Source organism: Cebidichthys violaceus, unplaced genomic scaffold (genome assembly GCF_023349555.1).
Source record: "Cebidichthys violaceus isolate CVI_PGR_0920_01 unplaced genomic scaffold, fCebVio1.0.p SCAF_5, whole genome shotgun sequence".
Classification (NCBI taxonomy): Eukaryota; Metazoa; Chordata; class Actinopteri; order Perciformes; family Stichaeidae; genus Cebidichthys; species Cebidichthys violaceus.
The window spans coordinates 12,232,167-12,240,893 of NW_027176705.1; the positions used below are offsets into that span (position 1 = coordinate 12,232,167).

At 42.0% G+C, this 8,727-nt stretch overlaps 1 protein-coding gene across 2 annotated transcripts; it reads right to left on the bottom strand.

The window, feature by feature from the left end:
• Positions 1-20: 20 nt before the first annotated feature.
• cilp (cartilage intermediate layer protein, nucleotide pyrophosphohydrolase) lies at positions 21-7,410 on the bottom strand. 2 transcript variants are annotated; one of them, XM_068730723.1, is made up of 10 exons: positions 7,309-7,410; positions 6,273-6,443; positions 5,755-5,756; positions 5,610-5,679; positions 5,297-5,560; positions 4,116-4,295; positions 3,690-3,995; positions 3,429-3,537; positions 2,736-2,884; positions 21-2,576 (listed from the first exon to the last, which is right to left on the bottom strand). In XM_068730723.1, the coding sequence occupies exons 2-10, from the start codon at positions 6,337-6,339 to the stop codon at positions 217-219; spliced, it is 3,507 nt and encodes a 1,168-aa protein (XP_068586824.1). In that variant the 5' UTR covers positions 6,340-6,443; positions 7,309-7,410; the 3' UTR covers positions 21-216. The 2 variants fall into 2 exon arrangements, with proteins under 2 accessions (XP_068586824.1, XP_068586825.1); XM_068730724.1 differs by lacking the exons at positions 5,610-5,679; positions 5,755-5,756.
• Positions 7,411-8,727: the final 1,317 nt, after the last annotated feature.

The window sequence follows — 8,727 nt, forward strand, 5'->3', positions numbered from 1 at the left end:
ACATTTTTATAGCATGTGTAATAAATACTCTATTTACAGTTTCAAGTAAATATTTGCCACAGTACTGTTACAAATTTAAGGTTTAGTTAAATATTCCCTTAATTTGAAAGAAAAGTAAATATAAAATGTTTATCAAAACAAGGTTAATCCCGTCATCTCCATTGCAGGTCTTCATTTTATTTTCTTCAATACAGCCTTCACCTTCAGTGACGTCGTTTAGCTTCTGGCTTTTGTGCGCCTTCCTGCAGGATTTCTTGTACTACGTCTACTGCTGCTGCGGGGTGCGTTGGCCCTCTGTCGGCGCCGGTTCTGCCTACCTTCTCCTCTCACCACGCTTGTTACCGTTTGTCCCTGAGAACTCTGCAGGGCCTGGAAGACACTCTGGCTTTTCACCTCACGATCTCCACAGGTGAACGTCAGCGCTACGCCCTCATTGCCCTTCATAACACGAGATGTACCATCAGAACTGCCGTCAAAGCAGCGTCCGAGTGCGATCTCTTTGGCTGTGCGGGGATCCTGGTCTGTCACCGTATAAATTCCGTAGTTGTGGCCGAGGGGGTCAAGAGGTGCTAGCATGGTGAACTCATTGGTGTCATTGTTGACGGCGAGGGGCAAATGGTTCACCAGATACTCCTGAAGGATTGCGTTAACCTGATCTCTTTTACAGCTTCCTTGTGGAATCACCTTCACCAGGGTACGATCTACACGTTCCTGATCATACAGCATCCCACTGCACTTGAACTCCAGGCACACAGCTGAAACAGTTGCCTGGTCCATGTCACGGATGCTGCGAGTATCTCGGAGGCCATACAGCTGGCCTTTCGTCTTCGGGTGGGTGCCACCCATGTTACGGGACCGCACATTGATCTCATGTGGGCTGTTAACTTTTACTTTGATGTAACAGGCCCTGTATTCCATTGGCTTGGGCCACCAAGTCAGGTAGTCCTCTGTCCAGCTCATTGGGTCATCTTCATTGAACGGCACTGTGTTGTAATCATAGCGGTCTCCTTCTACTCTTGAGAAGCGGAAGTGTGCTGCACTGAACGAGGCCTCCTCACATTCTTTCAAGTTCTCAAATGTGTACACTGGTCCATTGCTTTCTTCCGCTGTGTTGGGACTTGGTTTTGCCACATTGATGCTGAATGCAGTCTTCTTCACTCTAGGGTCTTCATGGTCAGTGCGTCTGTAGTTCAGCTTACCCAGGTAAGGCTGGGGCACTCCAATTAAGTTGGGATTGAGTTTGGGAGCAGAAGAGACAGCCTCCAGCTCCTCTCCTCCAAGGTTGGCCATGACATACGCAGAGTAGGCATCAGCTTTTAGTTCATCGCAAAAAGCAGGAAGACAGGCACCATTGGAGCCAGTTATGACACTATCGAAACGCCCCCAGGCACGTGGGTTAGATGAGTAGCCAGCTGTGGGCTCCATGTTTATAAGACTCACCACAACTCCCTCCACCTGCTCACTGGGCATGAAGCGTTCACTACGGAAGGTCCTCACTTTCACGTAACACCTGCGATTCTCTGGGACATCCAGGTTAAAAAGACGTCTCTCTCTGATCTCCATGTTACCAATCAGAAAGGTTCTCTCCTCCCTTTTTCCTCTTCTTTTCTTCTCCACCTGCAGACTTCCTTCCTCCTCCCACAGGCCAGTATCAGGGTTCAGTGACCACAGCTTCATGGTATTGAGGTGCTCAGACATCTTCACCTGGGCAGAATCTAGGAACACCTTCACTTCACCTGCGTTCAGCGGCTCATTGTTTTCTTCACCCCTAAAATCAACTGAGAACATCCCATAGGTTCTCAGCGGCATGGTATCGCCTTCATCTCCTACAAAGTTGAGATCACTTTGAGCTGCAGCAGCTGTGGAGACGTCTCTGGGGTCTAGGAACGTTACACTAGCATTGACATTACCAGTGAAGACTTCTCCTTTTTCTGTATAGAAGGAATAGGGAGGAATCTGGATTTGAACCATTGTCTCCTGGCCCTCTACCTCCCCAAGCTCTAGAGTGTTGATTTCTGTTGGGCTGATGGTCACAGGAAGTTTCTTTCTTAGAAGTTTGATCTCATGGTAAACAGCCCCTCCTTTGGTGTTAAATGGAAGTACCTTTGTGGTGTTGACAAATTTCTGCATGTTGTCCACAAAAGTCAGGACTAGCCTCTCTGTGTCCGGAGGAACCTGGATGGAGAATGTACCTTTGTAGCCTGTGCGGCTGATTCGGACTCCATTCATAAAGACATGGCCAAACCTCATTGGCTCACCATTGTCTGCAGCAACGGCCCTACCATGCACAATGGCTTTGGTGTCCACACATTTCTGGCAGCCACACTCAGTCACCATCATGGTGGGCAGTTGGTAGCCCTGGCATGTTAGCTGCCTCTTCTCCATCTTTTTGACTCCACAGCAGTAAGCCACTTTGTCTTTGCACCTGATGCCATTGTCCAGCTGTCCAGCACATGTACTTGAGGGGCACTTGCCCACATCATAGTAAAAGGAGTCTGTGCTGTTTTGGTGGCAGTCATGTGGAAGACGAATGAGGTGGGATTCAGGCTTGGGATTACATGAATGCTCGTCTCTACCTGTGTAAAAGATGAAGTGTTGAATTTAGTTTGATCATACTGCCATCTTTCTGATGTAAAATATAGTAGGAATCCCATTTATATTACTTTACACAATGCTTACAACGTGTGAGCATTCATATTCCTGTGTATTTATTATAATATTTACGCAGAACACACCTAAGACTTTGAGTGTAGCTGGTTTGGTTTTAATAGCCCCAGAGGGACCACTGGCTTTGCAATAGTACTCCCCAGTCTGTTCAGGGTGCAAATTTTTCAGGACCAAGGTGCTCCCAGATTGCTTCTCCAGGAGACTGTTGTTATGAAACCTGTTGGTTCACACAAAAGAAAAGGGAAGCAAAGTTGTTGATGAATCCATATTACTCAGATATTTGATGCATCTATGAAGGGCTGTAGTACTCAAGTCCAGTCTCAAGACCACTTTGTTGAAGTCTAGTACTTGTCTTGGTCTCGGGCTTAGCTATTGAGAACTGGTCGAGTTATTCAAGTCTGCTGATCCGCATTCAGTTCTAAAGAACGCTGCCTGATTCTTCTTATCATCATGCGAGAAAAAATACACCTCTTCCTTAATAATGTACCTGTAGAAACCTGTTATGGTCCTCAAACTTAATTCTATGCATTGATTAGTTTGATGTTAGAAGACAGATGCATATTGTAGATAAATTATTTCTGTCTATCCTTAATCACTATGTTAGCATTGGACAGAAACTATTGCCTATTATGGTCCTGAACAGGATTCAAAATGCTCTGAACTCGGTCTTGACTTGGTCTAGACTCCGACTTGTCTTGACTACAGTGTCTCTGTGACTCAAAAACATTTGTGGTATATAAATTCACTGTCACAAGTCTTACCATTGATACTTGTCTGGTTGTGGTGTTCCTGCCACTTTGCAGCAGAAGGCAGCAGTTTGTCCTTCCCTCCTGACCTTGCTCTCAGGGTTGCCCAACACATGAAGCTTCTCTAAAAAAAAAATCATAATCGGAGATAAAAATATTAACTATTAGCTTCCTTACATGTTTAACAAACTTGTCAATAACATGCAACTAAAAACGAACTTTTTTTGTTAACTGCAATGAAATATTTTGGTGTAAATCTACAGACATCCACTGTACCTGTTCTTTTCAGCTGGACAGTGATGACAGAGGTATGTTCAGCACTGCGAGGCACAACAACACTGAGGGTGGCGTGGCCCTGCAGGCTGACTGTCAGGGTAGTGTTGCCATCAGGGCAGATACCAGGGATGCGGTAATGCCCGTTGTGGTCGGTAAGGGTAAGGAGCTTGCCAGAGCGAAGGATAGTAGCCCCTTCAGCAGTGAGACCCCCTGCACCACGAACAGAACCCAGAAGGATGTGTTCCTTACACATGCATGCATCACACTCAGCATTTACCTTCCCCATCTCGCACTGCAGGAAGCAATCTAAAGAGTAAAATATAACAAGTTAGCCATTTTATGAATACTGGGTCTCCCAGATTTGGTGATGAATAAATAGAGAATTGCCGAAGAAGGGTCCGGCTGAGTAATCTAGGGCTAGCTCACCTGTTTTTGGGCATTCAGGACCACTGCATGCCATCCCTTCCACTTTAGGTCCACTGCAAGGCATAGAGCGTGACTGGCAGGTTCTGGAGCGCAGTTGGACCCCCACCTGACCACAGAGGGCAGGGCATGGGTTCCAGTCTGACCACGGACCCCAGTTACCCTGAATGTTCACACTGTTATCTATTGGAAAAGTGCAAATGACAGTCAAAGAAGAAGGACCCTTCTTATTTGCACCTGTATCACCAGCAAAGTCAGAAGTTTGAAGTACACGACTCAGAGGGGTGAATTCACAAAGAATGGATTGTGGAGGCTGATATTACCATGAATTGCACATCATTTGCAGTGTGATTTGCCCTTTTTTCGCACCGATGCTTTGGTTGTGAGGGGAGAGAGGCAGCCTGAGCCCGTCGGCACCCGATACACTTGGTCAATTCAAGTTGGGCGGGTGAATGAAATAATTCATCAATGAGGAAAATATTAATTACATTTCTCTTATTTTAAAGGGACAGTTCTGCCGAAAATAAACAATTTCCCTCTGACCTGTAGAGCTCAGTTTATAGATGTTTTGTTGCGAGTTGTCTAGTTTTGGAGATATCAGCTGTAGAGATATGTGGTTTCTCTCAAGGTGCCAAAATGATACATTTGAAAAACAGACCTTGTTGTGAGCAATTTAAAATGCTCACAACAAGGTCTGTGGATTATCTTGAGTAACCGGGTCATGATTTCTGGAAAGAGACATTGCTTGAGTTTTTGATTTTTTTTTTTTGGTGAGGTAACATACACCTGCATGAATTGCATCCCAAAATGAAAGTTTTAGCGAACACACCTTAGGCACTTAAGTTACCACCAACTCTGTGAAAATAATAATTTCACTTTAACGCTGATCTTTGTGAATTTACTGTTTTTGCAATGCAGCTCAGTCACAAAGAAAGTTGTATTTACTTATTTAAATATGTGCAAATATCACAGAAATGCTACTTGCTTGGCTGCGTAGTTAGGGTCACATTTCACCCTGTCGGTGCTTTGAGAATTACAAATTTTCTTTTTGTCTTATTTGCACAGGTTTAGCACAATAGCCACTCAATCCTTTATGAATTTGCCTCGGAGTGTAGGGCCTTACTGTTATATTGAGACCATTTTTTGGTGACTGAATGAATATTAAAGGTGTTATGAGATCAAACCTTTGGGACAGAGGAAACGGACTGCGTAGTTGGAGCAGTTGCGTTCAGGACCCTGCTCCTCGTTAAGGCACCAGAAGCCTACAGTGGGGTCTGCATGGACCGTCTCCCCAGTTTCACGGGCTGGGATCCATTCAGTGGTTCTGGCTTCGATTGCCTTGGGAGTTTCACACACTCGGGCACGGTAGTAGAAGCGAATGGCCTCCAGCTGCTCATAGTCTCCGCGGCCTCCGGGGTGATCAACATTGAACCATGTTGTCCACTCATCTAAACAGAAAACCTGTTAGGAGCTTTTCATAGTTGACATATTAAGTACATTGAGAATAAAAGTTACCATCAGAGTGGAACACAGAAGGGGATGAATCTGTGTTGTCTCTTCTCCATGACTCCGCAAGAGATAAATCCACATGATTTTTGTACTGTGCTCTACAGTAATATCTAACAATGCACTTAGCTCTCACCTCTCCAAAATGAGTAAGTTGTATTTAACTCAAACATTATATCAAACCATTAAATATCTAAAATCATGTTAATCTTGAGGATAATGTTTATGTATCTGAGAATTCTGGTTGTGAAAACCTTAAATTAACTAGTCAAATATAGATTTTTTTCTGAAAGATTTAGAAAGACGTTTTAGGAGGTAGTATTTATTGCAGTTGACAACAGCCGTCGGTAAAATCTGTAATTCAGTTGTTGTTGTCTAGCACAGTCAATTTTGAACATAAAGGCTGACCAGTCAAACCTGGTCAGGATAACAGAAAAATACAGTAGCGGGTAACCAATAATTTAGAAAACGTGACTGGCCACACACATTAACATATTTAACACATTAATATTCTCTTTATTATTTTTTCTCCAACCTTGTTTTGCAATACACAACTATTTGTCTGTGTTTCGATGTAGATACATTTGTAAGTGTCCCCATCTGCTGTAAAAGTTTGTAGGAAGGGAGCTGTGTGAATATTGATGATTGACCCACCTTGAGCTGTAACAACAATGGCTGTGATGATTCCCAGGGTGAGAAGAAGAAGAGGCCTCACTGACATTCTCACACGCTGCCGCTACGTCTGACCCTTGAACCTTCACCTCTCTCAATGACAGTTTCACACCGGGAACTCTAAAGAAGATAGAGTCCAGCGGCAGAGCCTCACTGGTGGTAAAATTTTGATTAAATATGGTGTAAAATAACAAAAAACAAGATTGAATGTTGCATTTAAATTTTAGTAACACAACACATCCCTAAACACAACGGTGAGTCAATTAGACAGTTATATGTAATAAAAAGCTACTTTCTCAAATTTAGTTTTAATGTTTAATTTAACAAAAGTGAATGAAACAATAGTTCACATCCGAAACTAAAATGTTTCTTTAAAGAGAGATTCCATCATCTTTGTCTATTTTGTTGAAAAAAATCCCATGGTAGAACAGAATCCCCCCACTCAGATTACACATCTGTGTTAGCCATCACCATATGTCACCGGACACTGAAACATTTTTGCATCCACAAACGAAACACTGGCTACACAATCCAAACACCCCCCCACACAAGGTTTGCTTTTGTACAGTTTAAATGAGAAAAAAAATTCACTGGCAAAACCCCACATTACAGACTAATTTGTCCCTTTTGCTTTTAAATTGAACGAACAGAAAGGATATTGATAAAATTAGGATTGGGCTTCCTGGGTTACATGCCATAGCAGTAATTACAACAAAGGCTATTATTAGACATGTAAGTTACCAATCTGAAGTAAAGATGGATGTATGATGATACATGATCGTTCACATTGCAAAACTATTAAAATTACAGACATTGAAATTTTAATAAAGTCTTCACTTGTAACTTAATTTAAACTCAAACTGCTAATTTAAAGGACTATTTCCTGATTACATTTTAAATCATATAAATAAGTTGCATTTAAGATTGAGATATTGCTCTGCCTATATGAGTTTAAGTACATGCTTAGTTAGATTGATGTGGACACATTAACTTATTTATTAATCTGTTTCTTTCTTACCTTCTTGTTGAGTAAACTGAACTCCTGGCTTCAGATTTTTGTATAGAAATGTCCTTCTTTACTCTTTTCCTACTTTTTCTTTCTTTATATTTCACTCACACATCTCTCTCCTCCTCCTCTGTTCTTCACTCTAGTTCAGCTCACTCCTTCCCTGTCTCATTTATACGTCCCTGCCACCAGCACCCCTCCCTCCGCTTTTGACAGTGTGCCAGTGTCTTTTCATTACACTGTGATCCATATAACTAATCTCTGTCATTGTACAACCATGACACCCAATGGTTATTAGATCGTGCTTTGTATAAAAGAAGGACAGTCATGGGGTCTAAGTAACAAATTCTGATGTTGATACATCAACTCCCTCCCCCTAATATCATAAAAAAAGTCTAAAAAAAGGTCATTATACAGTAAGCTATAAAAAATAAAATGCCATAAAATGATCACCAAAAAAAATAACAAAAAAACATCATAGTATAGTGTGCCAGAAAAAGTCATAGCATGCTATGCCATGAAAAAATGTCTGAAAAATGTCATAGTATGGTATGTCATTGTTGGGATCTGGCAGGAGCGTGTTTGGTTATCAGCCAGTATAAAAACTAAATTATTGACATTAATAAAATGATTAATGTCAATAACATTAGTGACAAATATTAATAATAACTGGGCACCACCCTGAGATCAGGGACCAATAACCAAATTATAAATGAATTCTCAAAATTGGTGTTCCCTCACAATGTCAATAGTCAAAGTACTATTCCACATTCAGAGTGAACAGTGAAGGTTTGAATTTGAACACACGCCACAATATCCAGCTATTATCATAATACACATGCACAAAGTAATCACAGAAAGCTGCTCTTTAAAGTATAACAAAGTTTATTAAATTCCAATAATATTGATCAAGTCAAATAATATATCAATCTAACAACTACTATACAATTACGAGCCTACTATCTAAAGTGAACAAACAATCTGTGGCGAGAGAGAGTGTGAGTGCGTGCATGTGTGTAGGGGGAGAAGTGAGAAAACTACCAAAATGGCGGATGTAGTCTCGTACGTGACCACGCCACGTGAGACGACAAAATTGTGTTTTGGAGGGAAAACTAGTTTTGACTACAAAAATGGTGGAAGATAGATAGGACTACCAAAATGGCGGATGTAGTCTTGTACGCGATCACTCTACTCAAAACTAGTGACGGGGCTACAATAGAGGCCGCTTTTACACACCACGTGTCTGAGATGACTAGCAAAACCTATATGTGTGTGTGTGTGTGTGTGTGTGTGTGTGTGTGTGTGTGTGTGTGTGGGTTAGTTAAACAAAAAGGCAAAGAAAAGAAGAGAAAAAAAGGAACACTCAAAACAAGGCAGATCCTCACCGCCGCAGTAAAATATAGAAACCCGACTGGCGAACTCAGATTCGGC

What these genes read in the sequence shown, in the direction of transcription:
- cilp (XM_068730723.1), bottom strand. Translation starts at nt 6,339, where the DNA reads ATGTCAGTGAGGCCTCTTCTTCTTCTCACCCTGGGAATCATCACAGCC. An exon ending in CCGTTTCCTCTGTCCCAAAG is followed by an intron (nt 4,296 to 5,296) that starts GTTTGATCTCAT and finishes CTTTTCCAATAG; the next exon opens with ATAACAGTGTGAACATTCAG. An exon ending in TGTCCAGCTGAAAAGAACAG is followed by an intron (nt 3,538 to 3,689) that starts GTACAGTGGATG and finishes TTTTTTTTTTAG; the next exon opens with AGAAGCTTCATGTGTTGGGC.